At 35.1% G+C, this 26,478-nt stretch overlaps 1 protein-coding gene across 2 annotated transcripts in view; it reads right to left on the reverse strand.

Annotated features, from left to right (window-relative positions):
• Positions 1-14,506: 14,506 nt before the first annotated feature.
• The window catches only part of TRPV4 (transient receptor potential cation channel subfamily V member 4), a 47,376-nt gene continuing 35,404 nt past the window's right edge, over positions 14,507-26,478 (reverse strand). For both annotated transcript variants that reach the window (XM_072415385.1, XM_072415384.1), the window contains exons 10-16: positions 26,030-26,103; positions 25,671-25,836; positions 23,470-23,536; positions 22,374-22,690; positions 20,473-20,600; positions 18,053-18,174; positions 14,507-16,870 (exon numbers count right to left, since the gene is read on the reverse strand). In XM_072415385.1, coding sequence (XP_072271486.1) covers positions 16,710-16,870; positions 18,053-18,174; positions 20,473-20,600; positions 22,374-22,690; positions 23,470-23,536; positions 25,671-25,836; positions 26,030-26,103 — 1,035 coding nt within the window. In that variant the 3' untranslated portion in view covers positions 14,507-16,709. The remainder of the gene's footprint in view (positions 16,871-18,052; positions 18,175-20,472; positions 20,601-22,373; positions 22,691-23,469; positions 23,537-25,670; positions 25,837-26,029; positions 26,104-26,478) is intronic.

Raw genomic sequence — 26,478 nt, forward strand, 5'->3', positions numbered from 1 at the left:
TAATAAAATTCAAGATGAGGAAACCAATGTTGGGATATACTGGTATGCTGTATGTATTGTCAGTTTGCTTGGTTTGAATCATCATTTTGTTATATTATATATTGTGCATTTGGGTATTTTGATATTTGTAGCTGGCAGGGTTATATATTTCCATGGCCAATAACATGATTATAGAAGCACAGAGTGTTTTGGAAGATGAAAAATTACCTTGTAGGAGGCAGCCTGATGTCAGGAGTTAGAAAGATGACACCACAGAAATGTATATAATTATTTTTAAATATATTGCAACAATATAGGAAAATTAAATATTATAGCATCTCCTTTCATCCCCATAAATACTTTTAAAACATCATTGACTGCGGACCAGTCTTAAAGAAAGCAATCAGCTGCCTTGGAACTTTTGCCTAGTCACTATTGATTTCACTATATTAAGCTGGAGCTGATACTAACCTATTATTATTATTATTACACAGTTTTTATAAATAGCTCCATCATATTACGCAGCGCTGTACAGAGTCCATAGTCATGTCATTAGCTGTCCCTCAAAGGAGCTCACAATCTAATGTCCCTAAAGAGCTAAACAGACAACCAATTTAATCTTCTGATATTTAGGGTTCAATGCAGATCCCTTGCTACGGTCCTGTTCACAAGACTTGGCTGCAGGGGTGCATTGAATTGGTTTGTGCAGGTAGGTCTATAAGTAGGTGAATAGATCATAATTAACCTTGTTCTTTCTGTATAGCAGCCTCTCTGCAAATCAGTCTATCCTAGCGTCTTGATAGGCTTTTTCAGGTTAGTTGTTCACAGGATTTCTCCACAGGGCACACTCCTGCCGAGTGTTTCTTCTCCACAGTCACCACTAGCTTTACAGTACTTTAGGACAACTGAAAAAATGGTGTAAGAACATAAGAATACATCAGTGTTGTTGAATACATTTTTTTAAATATATTTTTATTAAGGTTAAACAGTGGAAAAATATAATACAAACACATTTTTCAACCAAAGGAAAGATCAAATGCAATTTAATCATATTGCAAATTGCAATTTAGTCATAAAGAGACGCATCATTGAGGGAGTTTTTTTAGCAATAGCTGAAAGTAAGAGTGCCAATCGCTTGGTGCCCCTAGTAAACTAAACTCCGTGCAGTTCCACTAAACCAAAAACTAGCCACTCTGGCGTGAATGGTATGTAATGCAGCAGATATCTGCGGATATAATGTACTACTTGCCTCTATACCTGTTTAATAATCGGACATTCCCAAAAAGTATGATAAAGTGTAGCCAGCTGGGCTCCACATTTAAGTTAAATACATTTTTATATAAACCATATAATGGAACCAGTTAAATAGACGGATAGAATACATATATTGGAACTGTTATACAAAAATCACACATGTGTACAGTGGTCCTCCAATGACTTAATGTGAATGACCAATGTGCTGTCTTTTGGAGGAGAGCACAGTGGGGTGCCGCTCACTCATCCTTTCCATTCCCTTCTCCATGGAACAGAACAGCGCTATGTGTACAGAGCTTATTCGTTCATCTGTCACTGGAAACGTTTACAAAAGATTGCTTTTGGCATCAGTCCTCTAGGGAATACAGTTGTGTCCTCTCCCCTCTTAGTCCTCAGCAGGCTGCAACCAGCGGCAAACTGCAAGAAAGTATACAACCTCTAATGCAAAAGCAGATTCAGGCACATCTTCCCCCTCTAAACTGCACATGCAAAAGAATTTATTTGTATAATGAAATGAAAAATATTTTAAATTTATTTTTTAGGTATGGGTGTCATGATTAAAAACCACTACTACTTCCCTTTAATAAATATTGTATGGATGAAGTCAATACACTGCATCAAAGTCCTCAAAAGTAACTTTTATTCAAAGTCAATGTAACAAAGTATAGTGATGTTAAAGCTGGATATGGGTTTGGCTGTTAAATAGCAGAACTCCCAAATAGGTGTGCCCATCATTATGCATTATGTGTGGAAATGGGGGGTAAGTTGCATCTCACACGCGTTGTCAGTGCATTTGAACCTGGACTTTGAAACTTAGAGCTTTAAAGATGTAGAGAATTGATTTTGCAATAAATTCCTCTACCACCTCGGGTATGATAGACTCAAACTATGTCTGATTCTGTTTGGCAACATTGAGGGTGGCAATTAGTGCTATTTTTTAGGAATCAAAAGGGCACAGTTAGATAGGCCATGGTAAATAAATGTACTGTGATGCTTTACTGGAAAAATGTACATAAATGATAAAAAATTTTACTATATATATATATATATATATATATATATAACACTTAGTGGCAAAGGTTTAAGTAACCTATGAAAGGCTTCATGAGTTTTATTTTGCTCATTATTCCTTTATAAAAGCATTAGCTTGTACAGCAAACTGGCTAGAAATGATCAAGTACCTGAAAAACTTTGTATAAGCGTATATGCTGTCCATTCTGAAAGGGAAAGAGTTACAAGATGGTATCACTAAATAGATGAGTATATGTACCCCTCCTTCCATCACCCCCACCGGGAAATGTTTCAAATTGAGCAATCACAGAATCCCCAGGCAATGCTTTTTATCTTGGCCTCTATCACCTTTACCTACCTAAAGTGTGTTCCAGGAGCCGCAGGAGGTGCAGTTACCGCTAATGGAAGAGTCTGGAACAGTTTTTTTTTCTGTTTCACATCATCTCAAAGCATCAAGGCTGGGGGATCGAGGAAAGATACAGAAATGGGAAGCAGGTACTACACAACTACATAATGTCTGTTGATCCACAGACTCATTGTGCCACCTCTGAGTTATTTACGTGTTCTTCAATAGGGTAGCTGCTAGGCCATGCACTGGAAGTAGTATTAAAATCTACACAGTAGTCATTACAGACAAAATAAGTACCATTTTTTAGATTTCGTTTCTTTTTTTTTTTTTTTTTTTGCAGAGAATAAATCCACTTTGGTTGCTAAATTAACCTGTGTTGACAAAATATGAAGACTGCCACTGACATCAGTACTGACCCATACATTTTTAGGCCAGATGATCAAAAAATAATCATACCACAGACATCCAGAGAAATAGAATTCTTAGTCCAGAAAATATTAGAGACGCTTTATATATGTATTGTTCTGTCCAGTGTTACCAATAAAAATATTCTACTTGTGGTCCATTGATAGACCAGAGTACATATAGATCTGTCTATACAGCCTACCCACATGGAAGACATGTAGATTTTAATTGTAAAGCTTGTAAGATTGTAAGAGTCCCTATTTCTTGCAAATAAGTCGATTTCTAAACACAACACTAAAGAATGAAGATAAAAATTCTCTTACATATTGCATTGATCACGTTTACTGTTACAAGATATTCCGCAAATTATGCATACTTTTAAAGCTATGTGTTTTCACAAAATTATTGGAAAATTTTAAATTGGCTCATAAAATATACTGAAATACTGTAAAGTATAAACATATTGTTTGACTCACTCAATGGCAAGCATTACCATAACCACAGGAAAATTAGGATGAAAAATAGGTTTTATTTATTTTTAAACTGAAATAAAGCGGGGGCAAGTCTCAAGAAATACTCTTGGCTGGGAGAAAAGCACTGTAAATAGGCAAGTTACTCATTTTGGAGATGTGTCACTGTTGATAGCACAGGAACACTGTGCCTGCCATCCGGACCACTTTGAGGGCATGAGCGGGTATTGGATAGGATTCATTACATTAGTGCGGCATATTATTGCATATTATCAAGTTTTATCTTTCATAGTTTGTAGACTATTACCAATATACAGTATATATTTATTCATTTTCTTGACTCAAAAAATGGAAAAGATAACTAGAAAAATATTGTTCGGATTAGCACCCTACATGGGGAAAAGGTAGTTATAGTTTTACAAACTAATGTACTAATGTACAATATTTTTCTGGTTTTAAGAAGGTTCATGTTGCTGAAAACTCCATGTATGCAATATCTACCAGTTGTTGAGTTGTAAAACACAATGTAGGTGCAAGCTTACGGTACTAAATACACTAAAAGTTTTTTATTTGATTTGGAAACCATTTTCTTTCTAGTGCATGTTAAGTATATTCAGGAAATACTATTATATCTTTGATAAAAAATCTTACTTTATTCACCTATAAATGATATAGTATTACATATTCACTGCTTTCTGCATTTTGTTTTGTTTGTTTTTTGCTTAACTGATATATTTACATGTATTTTATGTATATACTTTTACAGTGGTCTAAAGGCTTTTCTCTGTATCCCCTGAGGAAGCCCATTAAGGCAAAACGCGTTGGGCCAGGAGACTTTGCACTGTAACAGACAACTGTTATTTAAACCATCTGCTTTTAAGGTGTATCTGTATATGCATATATGCTCAGTCACAACTGATCTTTTTAATGTTTGCAATAGTTGATATTAGAATACTATAATAAAGTTTGCATTTTTACAAAACTGTTCTCTTTAGGGCCCCTTCAAAAGCCTTCTACTCCTTCCCCTCCCCTTGTCCTCCCCTCCTCCTTATCAGCATCCTCCAATCTAGGCTGGGCACGCTGCACATTTCTTGAGCTCACACCCAAGTCCCTTTGTACCCCTTCCTCCTCTCTCTCTGCAATGGATTGTTTCTATTATTCAAATGATCTAAAATTGGTCATATGATATATCAATGAAAGTCAGACATGTATTGTCAAAAAAGGAAGAGACATGAAAATTGTATGTAGATTGTCAATGTAATGGGCATCCATGAACCTGAGCCCTGTAAATAGGAAATCCACCTTTAATTCATTGATCCATAAAAGTCAGGTCAGAAAAGTTGCCACCAAGAAATAACCCATGCAAGATGTCCCATGGGACAAAATGCCCATCACAGAAAAACTTTAAAAGTAGCAGTGTTTGTACTGGGTGTTATGTGTACTTAACACACATGATAAAAAACACTACAGCAGCTTAATGCATATCATAGGAAATGGGTAAAGGGTTTAAGTCAGTTTTAGGCTTTATTACTGTTTATAAAACTGGTATATTATTTTTTTTACTCCCTGTATAATATCTTTTTTATACAAATGAACATATTATATATTATTAATATTATATTGAGTGTTTTCTATGATACTTTATATTGAGAAAGTCTTGCAGTTGCTGACTACTTTTTAACTGTCTCTGTCTAAATGAAAGTTCACAGAGGGCCTTAAAACTGCAATGAGAAGGAGATGAATGTGTCTAAAACCACATTCACGCTTGTTTGTTTTCTGCACTGGTGAAGAAGTGTCACGTGTTTGCTGCATGTAGTAAATATGAAATAGTAATTTGCAAGATCACATATTTAGTCCTGAACATAAAAAAGAAAGTGTATTGAAAAGCAAATACATATTTATTTTAAATATATTTCAATAGTCAGAGTTATTAGTGAGTGATTTTCTGTAATAAATGATTGCAATAATAAAAATACCAGGAAAGGATTTCTAAACTATTTATTCATAGTATTATATAGGAAAGACCAGCTGTAATGACATCACCATATACCTTTATTCAATTTAAAATAATAAAAGAATAAATAAACAATGATCAGCCCCAAAAACAGCTGATTATGCCTAATATGGCAAGCCGAGGAACTGTCTAGCATGTATAGCATTTGGTGTAACGCTTTTTTGTTTTTTTAATGATTGCGTCATATGATCCACAATAATTAAACCATATAAGTTGGCATTCATCTGCAGTTTTATTCAAACAAAAATAGAAGAAAAGTCTCAATCACTGCATGACTTTTGAGATTTACAAAAATGACCTCGACATTTTGTATACTGTATTAACCTGCAGCTACGTCTCAGTCCAATGAATTGATTATTCCAGGGAGACTTGTCACTCTATTCTAAAATTCAGATATGAAGCTTTAAATAAAATATGATAGTTGGCCTGGACAAAAGGACCACAAACAAATGTTCTAGCATCCCCTAGCAGGGCCTTTGTGATTTAGTTACCCAGACACACCCCAATATGCATATCCCTTTCACTTCCTCAGGGGACCTATTAATTATTTACAGGACTGTTTAAAGTGCTGTATACCAATTAGGAGCTTGAACAGAGATCACTATAGAGGCCAGTGGTGTGAATGAGGTCATCATATTACCTACCACTGGGATTTGGGCTATACTATGTAAAGGCAATCCTTGTAAATAAGGATTCACATTCTGCAATGATAAGTGTTAGAAAGAAATGGACAGATGGCAGCCCACACTATGGAAGGTTTAACTTACACAGCATGACCTTGTACCAGGGTAAGACAAAAGTCTATTGCCAAAAATGATCTATTGTTAAAAATCATCTTGTTATTAAAAGTTTTATTTCAATGTGTTTTTTTGCAAAATATCATTAAAAATATTTATGAAGCTCCAACATATTATGCCAAGCTGTACAATAAATAGGGTTTGCAAATGACAGAGATACAAGCAATGACACAAGAGGAGGAGAGGATTCTGCCCTAAAGAGCTTGCAATCTAAGAGGTGGGGTAAGTAGTACACAATAGGAGGGGTTGTTGTAATGTGAATCCTATGTGGTATTACACATTTCAAATCATTAAACCTAATGGTTTTCTATAGCCTGCTTTGTTCCAAGGCTATCAGTTTAATAATATCTATCCTGCTGACCTCCCAAATGCCATTGAAGGACTGCAAAAAAACAAAATTACAAAGATTGGTCCAATGCCATCTAATATCAAAAGTGATGTCAAGCCGTTGTGAAAAAGTTCAAAAGTTACTGTCTATGATTTGCCATTCAGGAATGCAAAAGATTTTCCAAAACAAGACAGCTTCTTACAATTTGATAGCAAATCTAGCAATGCTTTAAAAAGTATCCAGATATAATTAATTAGTGCAGGCACATGAGATGCTTCATAACACTTCATGGAATGCTTCAGAACACTCCATAAACCTGCAAGGTCAGCTCTGCCTACCTTACAAAATGATTCCCAAGCAGAGGTGGAGGGGGAGCTGGGGATAGCACAGCCACCCACTGACATTAGAATGGCCATTTCTTACAATCAGATTAGCACCTTGTCAGATGAGCAATGTATTTGCCACTATCACCTTTATTCATTAAGTCATTTATGTGATGTTAAGGAATGTTAACATTTTTTGGAATTACTTATGTTATGGAGAGGTGTAGCTGAGTTGCTCAGAGAATGAGTTTGTGCAACACTTCATGTCAGCAACAATCACCCTGCGTTCACCTCTATGGTTTAGCTATAAGACTAAAATAGAGTAATTTGTAGCAGCGATTGCCAATAATATAACAATAGTTTGACCTGCGTAAACAACAAATCGCTTTTTAGAAATAAATCGCCATTGACTATAACAAATAAATTGCTACAAATCGCCGTTTACCAATGGCATTAGCAACTTGAAACAGCAATTGCTGCTGCAACAAAATCACTAGTGTGACACGGCTCACCAAATTTTTGGCTTACAATTATAAGGATAAATATTAATGTATTTTCATGGTGGATTTGTAGAAAACTAGAAAAGGACTTGCAAAAGCAAGTTTTAAAAATTGAACGGAAATTACAAGGCATTAATGTAATCTTAGACAGCCACTAATGCTTTGCAAAGGCTGGTAACGCCATAGATTTTTCCGTCGTTTGTGATTATTGCGTTTAGCAAATGTTGCTATGCATTTACACTCAACTAAAGCAATTTTCTAGCATGCCTGCATCTAGCACATAAGCCAGCTCATACGAATTTTACAGGGAGCATTTCTGAAAGTCTGTAATGGTAATTATACATCATTATTAAATTGTGAATTTATCAAAGTGGAGAATTTACAGCTTATAATGGTCATACGTGGCTGATAAAAGCAAGAAATGCAGCAAAGCTGAACATTACTTGCAATAACTGGGCTGCAAGTCAAGGAGTTTTAAAATATGTTTTAAAGTTTTAAAATATGTTTTAAAGTTTTAAAATATGTTTTAGTTGTCAGTTAATAATAATTTCTGCAATATGATGAATATCTGAGACTACATTTAATAAATTCACTGGTAAGATGTAGGTTTTTTGGAGGCTCCTAGGATACAAGGAACCTATATACTGGATGATTTGTTTGTTATTTCTAACCTAATCTGTATTTTTATTGTGTGTTAGGTAGAAATCTATTTTTTTCCCATTCATATACACAGAGGCCTATTGATTTGTATAACTATACCCAAGAAAGGATTTAGCATCAGTAGGCTTGTGTCTATAGGTGCCAGAAACAAAGTGGAAGTGTTCCCTTTTTATTACCCGACCTTGCACGTGAGACATGGCCTTTTAGTACCCAACGCAAAATGGCCAAAGTAACTCTAAATGGTCATCCTAAATCCTTTTATTACAATGTATTTATGTAAATAAAGTGCATTTATGAGGTATTACATATTATTTAAAAGTCTTTAAAATGAGAAACAGAATATGTTCAGAAAATGTATTTATTACAATGTGCTTATAATTTAATTGTAATGATTTTTGGAACTTTTGTGTCATGATCACAATGGACAACTTACATCTTAGCCATTGGTTTTTCCACTGAGGTTTAATCACAGCTGTTATGTTAAAAACTCAGATTCTGAAAAGTTTGGAAATATTTCAATATGGAGTTCAAAGGATTTTAAGGCAATTTAATGAAAGGTAAAGGAAAGCTTAATGAAGTTACAATACAAGCTCTGGCGCCCTCACCTGTATTTTCATCATATTACATGATACAAATAAAGATTGCTGAGAAGTTTATTATTATAACAATTCATTTACACTTATTATAGCAATAAAATATACAGCTATGCAGGAAATGTGAAACCCTGCAATGGAGCTTTAACCATAACATAACCAATGGCCAGTAAAAAAAAAAAATAGGTCTCCTAAGATAAATGCAAGAATGATTTCCCAAGGTCCTTCCTCCCAACTTTTGGAGATAGGAAAGAGGGATACTTTTTAGCTTAAAATATGTAGGCAAATGACATACCCCTGCTACACCCCCATAAAAATGAATAAAAAAAAATAATTGGTGATTTTTTTTTTCACTACCGTTATTCCTTCATATTATTCATACGTTTTCTTTTCATATCAAAATATAAAAGCATGAATAATTTCTTGTAGAGGTATCAGTACTGCTATTACTAAAGTAAAGTAGTACTCCTACTCTGTGCTACACCTTTTAGATTGTAAACTCTTCTGGGCACCCTCTTCTCCTCCTGTGTCACTGTCTGTATCTGTAATTTGCAACACTTATTTAAATACTAAATACTATATAAATGCTATTTATTAAAAATAATAGTAAAGTAGAATGAGTTGCAGAAAGAACAATGGGCAGCTTTTGTTATAAAGGGGAAAGATGACTCCTTTTCTCACTCTTGTTGCTGTAGTATTAGAGCCGCCTCTAGCAAAATGACATACAATGAAAAACTAAGTAGTAAAGAAAAAGAGAGATTTAGGCTCAAAAATCATTATGTGCCTAATGAATTATGTATTTTTGTATATTAGGTCAATACATAGGTATAGTGCAAATAAATACAATATATTATAAATTCCTCTGTCCTGGTATAGCTTCACAGGACAAGAGTTATCTTTATGTACTATATACTTTATGTGTACATAGACCGTAAAGTATGCTTCACCAAACCTATCCCTGAGGAAGCCCACTAAGGCAAAATGCGTTGGAGTTCATGGCGACACAATAAGGTCATTTTTTTCTGTCTATACAGTTAGATTGAACACTGTAGAGTATATAAAGAAAACCTTGTCCTGTGAAGCTATAACAAGGCAGATTATTATATATTTATAATATATTGTATTTATTTGCACTATACACATGTATTGACCTAATATACAAAAATACATAATTCATTGGGCACATAATGATTTTTGAGCCTGAAACCCCTTTTTTTACTACATAATTTGTCCTTGTACAGCTTTTGTTATGACTAGGAGTGTATTTTAGAATGTTCCATTTTCCTAAGTATGGCTCAATACCTGCAGTGTAATCATTGTGTTTATTCATAGTGAGCAAGCATTGTATATCAGAGACAGGAATACATTACAAAGTAAAAACCACACCTGGGAACTAAGGTAGCTTATGGGTCAGTAGTCTTCCCCTATTTACATATTGCGAACTCTTGCAAATGTCTAGTATTTACCCCTTGTTACTGCTCCTGGATGCCTATTTGCACCCACCTATCACCCAGGAGTACTAAGTGGGTTTTAAATCTAATCATAATCTTAGTGTATAGGCCCCCTGTGTTACCACAACCCAAAGGTGTCAATAGGCCCTAATTTGCATTTATGTTAAATCATGAAGCCAGTAAACTGTGAATCAAACTGAGTTGAGCATGCATTGTGTTGTTGTAGGTATGGTATCAGTGTATATGGGGTCTGATCCCTAGAGGGATAGGGTGCCATTTGAACAGGATGCCACTACTTGCACCAGATTTATTAGTTGTCTTGACTGTCAAAGAAAATGCAAGTTCACTGTTTGCTACGGACTCCTCTTCATCTTATAAGCCATCACTAGTGATATGTTGCATTGTTCTAAATTAATAGAAAAGTCATCTTGTTATATAGCACATTATGAAAGATAGTCTCCATTCTATTCTGTTTGGCTGTTTAAGAAAGGTAGAAAATTTGCCATGATGCCACCATCAGACCATAGCAATGCAGCCTGGAAAAAGTCTTTACCTTAGTCTCTTGGCAAACCAGGATGACACGAGAGCAATTGCAGTAAAAATAAGATGTTTTTCCCAACTTGTGAGAAGTTGAATTACTGTATGTATTATGAATGGTTGCATAAATAAATGCACATAATTTTAAACACTCACAATTGCTATCATTGGGCTCAGTGACTGTCTCCAAATGAATTGTTCTGCTTTTCTAATAAATCTTGATAGAGTGACCAACTAATGAGATCTTAGTATTGAAGCAGCCCCAATCTTGGCCGAGCAAAAATCATTAGCAACAATTTAAATCAACCTACTTACTGCTTTTGAAAACAGGCAGGTGAAGATAAAGATGACTGCTCGGATTGGTTGGAAGGTAGCTGAATAGATTTAAAAAACTCACAGCCACTAAAGACAAATAAATTTGTTGTAACGTTAATCATTTTTCTTTCTGTAATTAGCAAAAATGTACTGGGATGTACGCCAGGAGCCGTTTTCATAGACTGCTCTGCTGCTACAATATGTGATGCTCCTTTTCAATCAATGCGTGATTCACTTAGAAAATTTCCTGCTGTAAATGCAGGGGTCAGAGGTAACCTTCGCAATCACATCTGTTGTTGTATAGATTTCCTCTATTATGTGTGCACTATATATAACAGGAATGTTTGGTACTGGAGAAAGGCAACATAAAATCCAATTGTGATAAAATCCTGGAAATGTCAATATAATAGAAACAGAAGGTCCAACGTAGACAATCCCATAATGCTGATGTGTGATCCATTTTTAGTAACAAGAGTAGCTGCAACAGAGATGACCATGTATAAAATACAACATATATTAACACATATAATACCTTATAACAATATGGTATGGTTACATTCAGCTTCACACATAAAACATGTTTAAATCTACCATAAAGATGCCATCATACCTAAAATTAGCCCCCATGCATGTACTTTCACATATCAGATCAGCCCAAATTCATGTACCTTCATACATCAGATCAGGCCCAGTAAATGTACCTTCACACATACAATCAACTGCAATTCTTGTACCCTCACACCTACAATTTGCCTCAATGCATGTACCTTCACACATCTGATCAGCCAGATTTCTAATCAGTCTTCTTCACAAATTGAGAGTTTTACATGGAAGAGTGTAGGCAGGAAGGCTTTTTCCACACTTCCACAGAGTTGGTCAGACCCTAGGTAGGCAAGGCTTTGAAAATGACAGCTTGACACATTGTGAGCTGCCAGTGACAGCCTATAGCAGTTTTTTTTAAACATTTAAAATAGATTTTTATAATACGAAAGAGAAAACAAAAACCACTGTAGTATAATAAAACACAGGGAAAGGTTAACAAAAATGGGTGCATACAGAACTGAGCAAAGATAGGTCTCACAGAAGAATATCCCTGTGCTTGCAGATGGGCACACTACAGCATTTAGTATTTAGGCATGATGACTTGTATAGTGATTGTTAAGGGGTACAATGGTGGTTTTGCATATACACATAAATAAAAAAATTCCAATACCCTTTACCATAGCTTGATTTACAATTAATAGATTTAAAAAAAAAAATAATTGGATTGATACGGGTGGATTTACAGTTTGTGTTGTATGGAATAGTCAGTTCAGACATTCACATTTTAACATGAGTGGCATGTTTTTATTTTATGTCCATGTTTTATGTTTATGTTATTTTTATCTGTCAGGCTATATTTCGATGTGTGTTTTTATTTTCCTGATAATGCAAATCTTGTGATTACCAGCAGTTTATTAATATACTGCTTTCAGTACATAATATTTTTCTTATATTGTTGCTTTTGTTAATCTTGTAAAATAAATGCACAAGCTTGCACTATCATTCTATCATAGCTTATGTTTAGAGAGTAGATGTATGTCATTGCTGTGATATACATAAACATATATGACAAGTAACGTAAGTTCATGGACATGATGTCACAAAACTCACTGTTACATGGCAAAATTAACTCAAGTAAAAAAATAATTAGGATATTAGGATTTTACAAATCACAGCAATGACATAATGTAATCTACTCTCAAAACATAAGCTTTAATAGAATGATAGTGATAGAATATAAGAAAAAAATATATGTACTGAAAGCAGTTTATCAATAAACTGCTGGTAATCACAAGATTCAGATATCAGGAATCCAAAAACACACATCGCATTCAAGCCTGACAGATTTAAATAACATAAACATAAAATAAATGTGTCTATAAAACTAAACAATTTTGTGCAACACTACAAGTCTGTTCTGGCAGTAGTTAAAAGGCAAGCTAGGTATTGTATGCCCTTGAATGTTTGACCTGTCCTGCCTACAGGCAGCTGGTCCTTGAGCCACAGAAAGATATAAGCCATGAGAAAAGAGTTGTCAGATCTACAGTAGTTTAAACTGCTTCTGTAAACTTCACTCAGTATCACACTGAGCAGATTACATGAGACAGGGAGTCTGGAAGCTACTTCCCCATAACATGGTCTGCTTAACACCTTCCGATCCAGAACATTGTATCACAACAGGTACAATGTGAAATACCAATAAGCCAAGCAATGCTGGTAATCCCCATAACATGGTCTGCTTAACACCTTCCGATCCAGAACATTGTATCACAACAGGTACAATGTGCAATACCAATAAAGCCAAGCAATGCTGGTAATATTATTATCTGAATATTTGGTCTATTGATGACCTTGTCACCAGAGTCACAACCTGTACAAGAATAGGCTATATTTACTTTTTGCATGTGTGATAAAACACAATTATTTTGCTGCTCCCATGGTATTTGTGTCAAATACCTGCTTATTCCTGTGGTTCTTCGTTGATACTTCAAAAATAAAATTACTTACATGTAGCATTTTTTGTAGGAGAGACTTTATATGTACAAAAGAACTTTACCTGTCTGCGGCACATTGGAGATGAAGCTGCGTACTGACACTGCAAGCTGAAGTTACATAATCACGGGCTGCAAAATGTGTGAAGAAATAGCCAGTCTAGAGGAAAAACAGAAGATGGCAATGATGGCAAATAGGCCATTTACCTTGCATTGATGGAGGAAGTCAAATTAAGAGGTCACATCTGCCATAAAGTGCTAGTATACCGTACCTTATGGCAGGTGCTGTCTAGCCCTCTCCCACTAAGATTCCTAAGCCGGGCAAATGACTGATATAACAGTCAATGGGAAAATCAGAGACATTTACATAAGTGGTTGTCATGTATTATTTGTTTAGCATCACATATATTGATTTTCTGAAATATGTCATTTTCTGTCATTTTTTTCCCAGGATCTTGAAGGTACAGCAGACAGGGAACCCAAGATCTTCTATTGAAGACACTGAAAGTCCTCAGCCTCCTTAGCTGGCATCTACACAGTGGTGTGAAAGTCATATAACCACCAAAAAAACTTTGGAATAACTTTATGAACAACAAGTTACAACTCATGTGAACGAAGCCTAAGGCCTCCGTTCAGTAGATGCCATTAGAAAGATCAGCTGCTAAACATTGCTAAACAACCTACAATACAACATATTTCACATTTCATGAACACTGTATTGGTATTTGTAGTGTGGCAAGTGTAGTGTTTCAGCTGGTTAAAAACTGACAACGCATTTCTGAAGAGGTTTTTGGGACACTTAGGCATGGAAAAGATGTCTCTGACATTTACTCAATTCAATTTTCTATAACTGAATAAATTAAATTAAATGAAAATCATGCAATGATCAACTTATCATAACGACACAGAGGGTAGGATAGCCAAATGCATAAAATTTTTCAGAAAAAATATTCATCTATATACCACAAAGAGAACCAAACTTTTGTTTGTATTTTTATTTTATTCTCTGTTGATACATAAAATATTTACTTTAAAATGTATTCCAAATAAAATAAAAAACAGAAAATCATATATAAAATATGAAGCAATTCCTACCCTAGAATAATGCTAATACAATACAGTACCAGAGGTTGGCACCAACTGTTGACGGTCACTGTGCAAAGTTTGAACCCCATTTTAATGCCAGTAATTGATGTTACACATAGGGTCTGTGCTTTGCAAAGTGAACATGGTTCCTTGTGCCTTCTATATCCCGCCATACCTATCATTAAGTATCCCACTATCTCTATTTATGCCTTCCATGGTATCAGTACCAGCATTAGTAATAAATACTTTCTGTGATTGGAATACCACCAACACACCCGTATCAAGGATCCCTATTAATGTCTGTTCTCTTTATTACACAGAGGGATGCTCTTCAGTCTTCACCCTAATAAAATCACTCTAAAGTTTTCAAATTAAAATGTATTTACCTCAATAATGTTGGAGAATGTACAAATATGCAGCATTTTTGAGATTGTAAAAACCCTGGTCTGTGGTGCATTGATGTGATGTTTTAGCCACATTAGAATCAATGTGACTGCCGCCTAAAATGCATTTATTTGCAGTAAGGCAAACAAGTGTGATCAGGCCTTAAACCTGTGGAAATGGTAAAAGAAGATTCTGGACAAATACCACATGATATAGTTATAACCTGTAACCTTTAATATAAAAAAAGTCCTCCGGGTTAAGGTTAAACTTTGTATATATCCTATACCCTAGGTTAGTTGGCCTCTAATAAAAACCTTGTACAACTAAAACACAAAAGACATTCAGTAGGCAGACATGATCTAACCAACATCATCCTCTGGCATCCCTACCAAGCATGCATATATTTAGGAGATACACAGAGAGCTGGCCACCTGCTGCTCATGGCTCCAATTGTTTAGATAGGAACCTTATAGATTGCTGTAACAGGAACAAAGGCTATTAGCCCAGGGAACTCTTGCTTGGAAGAGTTTGTCAGTGTTTGAGTATACACATTGCACATTCATTGGCTAAATTATGTGACTGCAATTGTGATTACAGGTAGGTACCTTAAAGTGCTTGAGATTATCAACAATATGAGGTCAGGACCAACGTAAAATGTTCTATCTATACAATGGACTGTGAAATTTGTCGGACCTATAAAAACAATCTCAGTCTGTATATTGTGTGATTGCCACAGGGATTGCTCTCATTAGACCTGAACATGATCGGTTTGTCCTTTGTACAGCTTCGTGTCACAACTATGCAAATAAGTTATATTAATTCTAAAAGTGAATGAGTGTAATGAGGACTTTAGATTGTATGCTCTTTGGGGGAGGACATTTAAATGTCATTAATTATACAAAGCCAGGGCATGATTATTGACCGAATAATTAACGGATAATAAATGAGAAGATAATCATAATTATTAACTCATTTACTATCAACACCTTATTATACAAGCATAAATGCAACTTTATGCACACATATATATTCATACTCTGTTCAGGGAAAATCAGAAAAAATTCAGGTGGCAAAATAAAAATAAAGGAATGACGCTCAATTCCCCCCACATTATTTCCAGACTTTTGTGACCTTCCTAACACAATACAAATAAAATGTTATTATTTTACAAATAAATTGTGGAGTGTGTTAGTCCAGAACACAGTTTGGCAGCCTTAGTTTCCAAGCACCAGATTCACTGCTCAACACTTATGCAGGAGAAGCTGGCCTTTATCCACCTAAACAACTTCTTGTCCCTGGTTTCCCCTCTACCCATGCACACTCAGCGGCTTCACTAAGGAGAAAGTGGTGCAAGAGAACTGGAAGCTTATCATACATAAGGCTGGAGAATGAGTGAGACATCCCTTCTTAGGGAACACAGGAGGTTCTAAGACCTCAGCCCATTGGGTTGTAAAGGAAACAAAACACCCTCTGTATATTTGTCCTAAATATTGAAAAACTTGAAAAACATGTATTTAGAGTTTATAAAAAAATCTTTAAAAAAAAAAACATCATAAAAACCACGATTTATGTTCACATCCGGAACTTGCTTAGCTGATTCAGCCATTAAAAAAACATGCATTTGTGCAAATATGCAATGTCCCAGACACTGGTTAGCAGCATTGAGAGATTTCTATATGATGTAGGTGTCTGTGGCCATGCAGGCATTTCAAGGGTCCACTAGATGTGAGTATCATCTTTTCTCCAGTTCTGAGGATAATTTTGTCTTTGGTAGTTTGAGTTGCTGTGGTGGATGGGATCCAGGGGAACCACAACATCATCAGAATGGTGAGGTGCTTTGTTTAGTTCTACCACTCGAGGTACAACAACGGACCAACGATCTGCAGAATTCAAAAACAATAGCGTTAGCTTCATGGAAACAAAACATGCAATATGCATAACAGCAAATCGCATTTCATTTTCCACCCATCCAAATTGCACAAAATAGCACAATTCAGTGTGCAAGAATCAATCTCTGCTCTATGGAGATGAAAGGAACTATTTTTACCTTACAAAAGAGGGCATTTTTAAGCAAAATCATCAATTTAAATATTGTCAGAGATTAAAGCACAAGTCATATCAGTGAGGAATAGCATGCCCTGCGACAGGATTCATGATCAGTTTTAACCTTAATATACACACCACATTTCTGAATTAGCTCCCATCATTCTATTTGTAAAATATATACATATATATATATATATATATATATATATATATATATATATATATATATATATATACATACATATATCATATATCATGGCTAAACTGTAAATGGTAAGATTAAAAAAGGAATAGTGTTATATATACACACATATACACAGATACACTGTATATTCCCACTAAGAAGAGCAGCATTTACAAGATGGTGTTAAAATACGTTACTGCTGTGAAATCTGTTTGGGTCTTGAAAGAATCATCCATTAAACATGCTACAGACATAAATAATCTGTCCCTTTTTTTCGACCAACCTTACTGTTAACAGTCAAATATTTGATGGATCATTTAGTCCTGCGATAAAAACATGTTATTTGCCATAGAACTAATCCATCAAGTATGCTGCCAGCATAAGCTAATAAACTAATGACCTTGCCGAGTTCATGAGAGGGAATTTAGCTGGGCATTTGTGTGCAAAATAAAAAAAATAAACCTGCAATAAAAATATAGTTTCCCAATACATTTCTCCAGTACAAAAGTCCTCCTTTTTCAGGGTAATAATGCATATACAAGCTGACCCATATACCCCTAAATACCCCGCCAAATGTTTTCATCTTTTATGTCAGAGGATGGGATTTAGGGGTAAATGTATATCAGGACTGTCTACATTTGTCTCTTGAGGACTGCAGTTGGACAGCCATGATGTATAGGGTCAGCCTATGTATGCATATCTTGTCCTAAGGGTGGTGAGCTGCACCCCACTAAAACATTGGTCTTACACTTCTAATTTTTCTGTCTATTTTACACACACAAAGTCATACAGATATGCATTGATAAACTGGTTTCTCTAATCTTAAGCATACCTCTTCGCAGTTGGCGCACAGTTTGGGAAAAGCCATAATATTGATAGGTATCATATTTTCCAGGATCTTCATTAATAATGCCAAGATTCTGATTCCAGTGGGACCAGTTCACTTCATCTACCCTAAAATAAAAAAAGTCAAACTTTTTATATTCATAGATGAAAGCCTTAACAAATCATAGCTGCATTAGGCTATAATGGTGAAAAATTGAACAATATTTCACAAATTTCAAACAAAATAAGTCAAATGCGCAAATCAAAAAATACTAAACTTTATAATAATAAAGCTGACAACACCAGAACAGTTTACAGTATACATATTTTCCCTGCCCCTATGAATACATTGCAATGTTCATGCTATAGTCATACAAACATACTTGATGACCTTTGTATTAAAGATATATCATTTAGGTTTTGGGAACTAACAAAACACATGGAAATTTTAACATAAATGTCATGCAGATGATGTGCAAGCAAAGCAAGAGAGACATAATAACTATTTAGTAGCAAAGTATTTTTTTTGTATACTAACCTACTAAGGATTATTTATTAGAATTACAGAAGAAAGGTAATAAGCAACCAGGTTAGGTTTGTGGGAAAATTATACATGGCAGCTGCTTGGCTGCTTCAGACAACCTCTTAGTTTTGGCTTCTTTTTTACTTTTCCAAAAATATGCCTTTGCTTTGCATTAAATATGTGAAGTGCTGCTATGTAAAACATTTTATGTGAATGTTATCTCAGCTTTATTTGCAGCTTGATTTTAATGTTGACCATTTTGGGGTCAAATGGTTATTCAGGCCTCACAATTAGCGGACTGAATGAGTTCAGCCATCTGCCAACCCAAGAGAGCCTTTTCGTCACAAGTGAGAATGACACAAAATAGACAAGGGTCTAATGAGGTCTAATTATGAATCAATAACAGATATTCCATTAAATACTGCCATAATTGCCAGTCACTGCCTGTCTCTCATATTTACTAGAAGATTTAAATACCATCTGTTAATTCATGCTGTGCCTTGTGGTATAGCTGGAGACTTCATTAATATGCAAATTAGAGCCAACACAGCACCCCTCTCTAATGATCATCACCAGTGTTGTCTTCTAGCACCTATCTATAGTAACCCCTCCACTTCCAGAGGAATAAAATTGCAGAGAGCCATGCTAAAACTAGTCAGATACAGAGTAATAACACATTTTAAAAGTACATTAAAATAAACAAAGAGATTATTTTCCAGCAACAAAAGTTCTACAAGGTACACACAGATTTAAATGACTTCATAACTAATCCATCTGCAGTTCTTTTTCCATTACAGTATTTCTGTACAACTGCACAATTAGGAACCACACATTCTACACACAGCACTCCAGGTTCAGTCACGCACAGCCAAGCCATCTCAAATGAAAAACAAATTATTTACCAGTAAAGCCTTTTCTGTTAAAATTGCTTGGGAATAGCTGTATAATCAAGGAGACAATGCTGTGTTTGTAGAATGACGGCTGCATAATTTACCAGCAACAAAACTATTCTATAAATGCAATGTTAATTTGACAATAATGAAAAGAAACTGTTTAGTGCAGTTACATATACAAAATAACAAGCCATCCTTGTAAAGGTTTTTTAAGGTGATAGTGCCTGCTTAATACACTTTTTCAGATTCAAGAAAATAAAAAGAAAATTACTATAAAAGTTAGATTTTATTGCAGTATAAAGTTACACTGCAATAATGAGTTCAACCAGCAGGTGGTTGTGGCCCTTTTCCATCTTAAGAGGAATCAGAACATAGTAGATAAGGATGGGTTAACACAATAGTCGTTCTTCTTTCTTCTATTAAATATGTGGACAAATTACAGAAATATAATTTTTTTGGAAATTCTGCAGTCGATATTACAGAAAACTGATCATCAGCCTTGGTCCTTTCTGGATTGTGAGTTTGGTCTAAAGCTTGTAGTCAAGAGGTTACGAATAGCTTTATAGAGTAACAGAATAATTACTATTAAAAAAGATTATATGATTTATTTGAATTACTATTTAGGACCTGACCCCTGAGCTTTAGAGGTTTACCAAGGTCGTCTCTACTTTCTTTGTGAATCAACACACCACAAATGTAGCCCATGCTGGAACACACTGCAGCATGTTAGGAATGTGTTCATGGAGACTGCTGAATTACTTTCAATAGAAAGGTTAGTATCCTTTTAAAAATGTTCCACTCAGCATCCTAAAGATGGGATATCTGAGAGCACATTGGAAAAGGTAACCAAGTTTACCCCCATGCCTCCCGAAGGCTTTTTCTTTCAAATCACCTGAAGCTTTTAGCTACTCTTCTGTTTTTTTATTGGTTCCCAAAATATTGTTTCTCCCAATACACATAACAGTGAATATATTTACATATGCAATATACTTAAAAAAAAAAAAAAGTTACCTGAAACACCAACGTCGATCTGGAGTGCCATCAGAATTCCTCCCAACTGTTACCATCTCTCCTGAACGAAAAGCTTTCCGGATAAACACAGGAAATGACCGCTCTATATCCAGGATGGTGGTAGCCCACTGATAAAAGATTTGTTAAGAGAAGCATTATATATTTTGAAAGAGGTTTTTCAGTTAACAGTACACACACAGAAATGAAGGTTAACGACATATAAAAAGCATATTTTTATAACCATTACTTCCAATTTTACATTCTTGGTTTAATCCATGTGTACATTAAAAACAGTGCTTTTATGCATTGTCTGCTACCATAGGAATATGGGGAAGACATGTTTGTTTAATATGTATGATTGCTGTGTATACTTTATATGCTGAATATGCAGTATGCTTTGTGTGTAGCATATTCTATATCTGAATATGGCTCGGTAGTTGTTCTCATGAATGAAAGATCTTACTATGGATAAAAAATGTCCAAACTATAGGCAACTAAGCAAGCAGTGTACCAGTGAGGTTCTAAAAATCAGATGCTTATCAATTATACATTTCTAACTGAAGCAGTAAGCAAATTGCATGCTGTTGAGCCACCACATGCCAACACATATAGAGAGAATTCTGCCTTACAGTAGTAGTCAATCCATGTTCAGTTGTTAAATATTCCAATCCTACAAAATTTTTTAGAGCTGCCATTTTGCAGATGAGGTGAAAAGATTGGTGTTGTATGGGTAAGAAAATCTTTTCAGCCCAGTAAAAAATCTAAACATTCATTTGTACAGATATAGCCAATAGTTAGGATATAGCCATGTTTTTTATCTTTTAATTTACAGGCCAATCTGAAATTGTCTTGCCAAGAAAACTATAGGAAAAAGTATTTGGATGGAAAGGAAAACTTGTACATTTGGAAAATGAGTAAATATCAGATCTTTGTTTCTCAAATTTTGTTCAGCATAAAAACGAAATTAACAAAATATTTTGCATTGATTTTTTTGAAGACCCTTAAAGTGTGTCTGGAGGACTTTTTTTTGATCTAGTGGTATAAGGTTAGAATATAATTTAGATGTACTTTAACTTCTCATATTTTGAAAATACTCAAGTAAGTCTTTTCATGCCATTTAACAATCTAGCAAAACAGCATTAGAGTTGTAAAAAAAAAAAAAAAGAACAGCCCCTCAATTTAATCATCAAACGCACTTCCTGTGGGCCAATGCATTTGACATCACACAGCTTAAACTCACAGAACTTCTGACATATTACCATTAACACAATTTAGTTCATTTAAAATAACTCCCCAGGTGTGGCTTTCCAGGATTGATAAGGTTTATGTTATGGAGGAGACCAATGCCATTTCAGCAGACGGGATTGACAATGTCACCAAACCTGGTCCGTATGGATTACAATTGAATATTCTGATTTCTAAACTTAAATCCTAACCACTAGACAAGATTTGTACCTTATAGATGCCTTAAGGTTAATTCAGGAGACAGTATTATTCCCCCTAATTGCCTTTTTAATCATCCTCTCTGCTGCTTATTTTATTTGTGTTTGATTTTCTGTTTTGTACATGGTTGTTTGCCGTTTATTGATGCTTAGGCTGTTCATTAGCTTTTGACCTCTTAATGGTACTTATTAGTTTTTAATAATATTTGTGTATATTTAAATATATGCAAAGACATCTTTCTTTTCTTCTGGTTTCTCATATTTGTTATTTTGTTTCTTTTCAATAAACCTTTTTAAGGTGTGGAAACCATAACTGCTCACTACTACTGAATAAAAAACCAGACCAGCCTGCAAAATGTAAGAATAAGATATGTTTAGGGTATATAAAAGAAAAGAAGGATAAAAGATGAATTTTAACTTGAAAACTACCAATTTAAAAGAATTTGTGAGTATTGTCACCTGTAACTTCCAGATCTGTTTGCTCTCCTTTGAAACCTGGCCAACAGTTTCCCCCATCAAAGCGATTAACATGTTAAGGAGAAGAACAAATGTAAGGATGATGTATGTCACCAGGAGTATAATGAAGACGGCAGGGTACTTGGCACTTTCAATCATTTCTAGATCCCCCATCCCTATAGTCAGCTTGAAGAGGTCGAGAAGAAACTTGCTGAAGGTGCTGTTGTCTCGGCATGATGGATATTCAGGTATAGTACAATTTGCACCCTGAGCACTGCAGGACTCCGGAGCAGGACATGGATTTAGCAAGGACACCAGAGCTGTGCAAGGAAGGCAGGAATTGAAACCGTTACCACAAATATCTGCATTGCATGTTGTGTCTTCACAGCACAGTATCGTGTAATGTTCAGTTGCATACAGAAACTTTCTCATTTTTAACTTCAAACCTATTATTTACTCTGCGAAAAGCACAATTACTTTTTCATCTAAAACATCAAAAACACCACAACTGAAAATGAAAATACCCCTGCTGTGTCATTAGAAAATACAAGCGTCTCATCAGTGACAAACCTACATTGCCTATGTTTAGTTTCTATGTAACCAGAATTACTGTGGCTTTTTTTAAACCAAGGCATAAAAGAATATGGAACATCAAATCTTTCAATGGTTCTTTTATTTAAAAAAAAGTGTTCTAAAGAAGCATTACAAATGAAGCTTAGCAGCTTGTGTGCAATCAAAAACATCTGGAAAGAAGCAACCACATCTTACATAAAATATCTGCCACCCCCCAAACAGAGCGCCCCCACTTCAGTGTCAGTGCTGATATGATCTGCTCAAAAGTCGGCCTAGTATTTTTGGGGCTTGCGGTCAGCCTAAAATTTCTTCCCACCCAGCTTTAAATAATTTCTGGGTTAAGCACTGGGTTAGTAACCGAATAATTAATAAAAATAGGTCATTAAATTTTTATTGCATTGTCAAACTTTTTTAGATATACAGAGAAATATACAGAGAATGGGGCAAGATAAACACAGCTATCCATTTATGTACCTGGACCCTATTTGTGTAAGGAAAAAAAGTTAAAGAATAATATTTGTGTTACCTGAAGCATATCCAATCATGAAGAGCAGGTACACCAAAAGAAACCTGAACAAGTCCTTAAACAGGATCTGGAAAACAGAAGGAAGAGTCCATCTTAAGCACATGAGCAAACGTTTTAATAAACTGAGTCTAAACTTACAAACTAGATATTAAAAAGTAGATATATTTTTAACCATTTTAAAACCATTGTTCTTTCAAACCACAGAGGAAACAAATATATTGCATGCAGTGATAAATCTGGTACTGTAAAGTCATGTGAACATAGTCGGGTATGATGCGGAATGCAGAAAATAGAAAAACTGTGAAAAGAGCAACAACCTTGACCTTTCTAGGAAGATGTCCCTCACCCCGTTATAGTATGTAAAGCCCCTCATTTCCAGAGTGTACAAGGGAACATATAGATAAACTGGTGCAGAAAAAGAAATCACTAAATTCAACTTTTGCAGCAGGAAACACATACTATATCATTTAACTAGTGCTGAATAAAAATGCAGATTCATAATTTGCGGTCTTTGCAAATGTAATTTTTTAGAAACATCAACACTTATTTAGAAAACATAATGACTCTCCACTTGTGTACTACTTTTCCCCACCTTTTAGATTTTAAGCTCTTTTTGGCAGGGTCCTCTCCTTCTCCTGTGTACTTGTTTGTGTCTCTGTCATTTGCAACCCCTATTTACCGTACAGAGCTGTGTAATATGTTGGCGCTATATAAATATAGATTAATAATAATAGTAATCAATTGCATGGCCCTTGAGCATTGGCCAACACCCCTTCACTAAAGAAAGGGCAGCATAAAGCTTCATAATTTGCATTACCAGCATACAGGTGGGAATGGTATGGATGAACAAGACAAAAAAGTGCTCAGTGCTTACAAATCATTTTAAATTAATCACTTACATTTACCTTACAACCAGCCCCGTATCAAAGATCTTGTTGCTGCTGTAACTACAAACTTCGAATTCCCTAAACCCTTGCTATTGCAATCCCGGGCAAATTGGAATATGCCTAGTAAATATACACACTTTTCATTTCGGTCAGTTGCATTTAATACTAGTTACCATACCAGTCTGCTCTTGCATTCGAAATACAGACAAACTGTCTGTAAACTCATCCGGCACTTTAAACAAGGGCCTCTAAAAATGCTGTGAAAGCAACATGGCAGGTTCTATGTATGCTTTAGTCTTACTTTGTATTAATTTCATACAGCATGTCATGTTGGAACTAAGCAAAGCATCCAGAGATGTCTATACAGAATAAGACTAAAGAAATGTAAGTGTATACGTTTCCAAAATCAAAACTTAAACACCAAGAAAACCAAGGTAGGAAAGGTAAGAAATAGCAGTGGAGTTCTCCATGGACAGAGAATTACCAGACAAGGAATATAAGTAATATTGGTTCAGATGACAGATGAGTATAGTATAGTCTAATAGCTCAGCTAGGGATTCCAGCATTTATATGAAATATAAAAAAATTATACATAATGCTTGAATGATTGGTAATGATATAAACACTATGTGTAATTATCACTTGATTAGACAAAAATATCAAATAGATCAAAAATCAATAAACTGATTGTATGAGTACAGATAAGTATGTGAAGCCTTTTAAGGTATCACACCATAGATAAAAAATGAAAACACTTTATTAAATACATGTTAAAACCCTCAAAATGTCTATATTACAAATTCAGTTGACACCCCCAAAATAGACAAAATATATTCAAAAGTGTTGGGGATTAGAACGGAGACAAACATATGCCATGGGAGATGGGGTAAGAAGCTGTTTTGCCCTGCACATGTAAAGTGTGTGGCCATACACAATTGTACCTGGTTTAAACAAAGCTCCTATGAATCACCTGGGCTGGGATATGCATAAAGCACTTGCTGATGACTCAAGTGTTTTTATGTTTTTACTTTGTTGGGACTAAACAAGGTCTGAGAAGCTGGTAGTAGTACATGTGCTGAATGGTGGGGCGAGGGTTTGAGATCGGTAAATAATTCTTACTAACTGAACAAATAAGGAGGATTTCATCTGTCAGGTATTCTGACAAAACTGTTTGCTAAAAAGAAAAAGAAAGAGCAACATTTAAGGCACAGCTCAATATAAATCACATCAGGAATAAAGCAAAGGCATGAAAGCAACAAAGAACAAATTTTTATTTTTGTTTTAAAAACAATAATCAATGTTTTACCTACGCACCTTCTGCAGCATAATGCTGTATGTTCCAGTGAGTTTCAAACCTCTAGTGAAATACAGTGCATTCATCCATCCCAAAACCAAGGCAAACACCATTACAGCCAGATAAGCCTCAATACCAGCCAAGTACAAAGCAGCTGTGACAATGACGAGTACCGAATAGATGAAGCTAAAGACAAAAAGTAACAGCAGGTAAAAGTCAGTGAGATTATCACAATGCTTCACCTCAAAGTTTAGTTTTGCAATATGGCAGCATTGGTCGTCTCATATTTTACCAGTGACCTATAGATACACAACAGATTTTGACACCAATAGGTCATGTTCATTCTAATATACTTCTACTGTAGGTAAGCAACACTTACTAAAGCAGTTGAAAAGATCCATCAATAAACAAGGAATTTACACCAGGACATTTCTTCATAAACAGGTCTTTAAGCTTAAAGAAAAAAATATGAAACACGAATAAGTCTTTTGGACTCTCAATATTTATTGAGCAAAAAATAAAACAGCATCAAGTGACCAAAGCTTCCACACCTTGCCTCCCAACCAGTCTACCTACTTCTGCAGTTAACAGACCCAAATATTTATAGCAGCTGAAATGAAAGAAAAAATGACGGTTACCCAAAGCAACCAGTGATGGCATATTTTTCCATTCTCTACCCGTGTCATGTAATTTACTGGTAGTTAAAGGCAACATCTCTATTTTTCTTTCTTCCAGATCAAATGTGATACAAAAAAAAACAGAAAGTATAAAAAAAGCAAGAGAGGACAGTATGAGGGCATAAGATTGTGGGAAAATATATCATACGGC

Source organism: Pyxicephalus adspersus, chromosome 6, assembly GCF_032062135.1.
Source record: "Pyxicephalus adspersus chromosome 6, UCB_Pads_2.0, whole genome shotgun sequence".
Taxonomy (NCBI): Eukaryota; Metazoa; Chordata; class Amphibia; order Anura; family Pyxicephalidae; genus Pyxicephalus; species Pyxicephalus adspersus.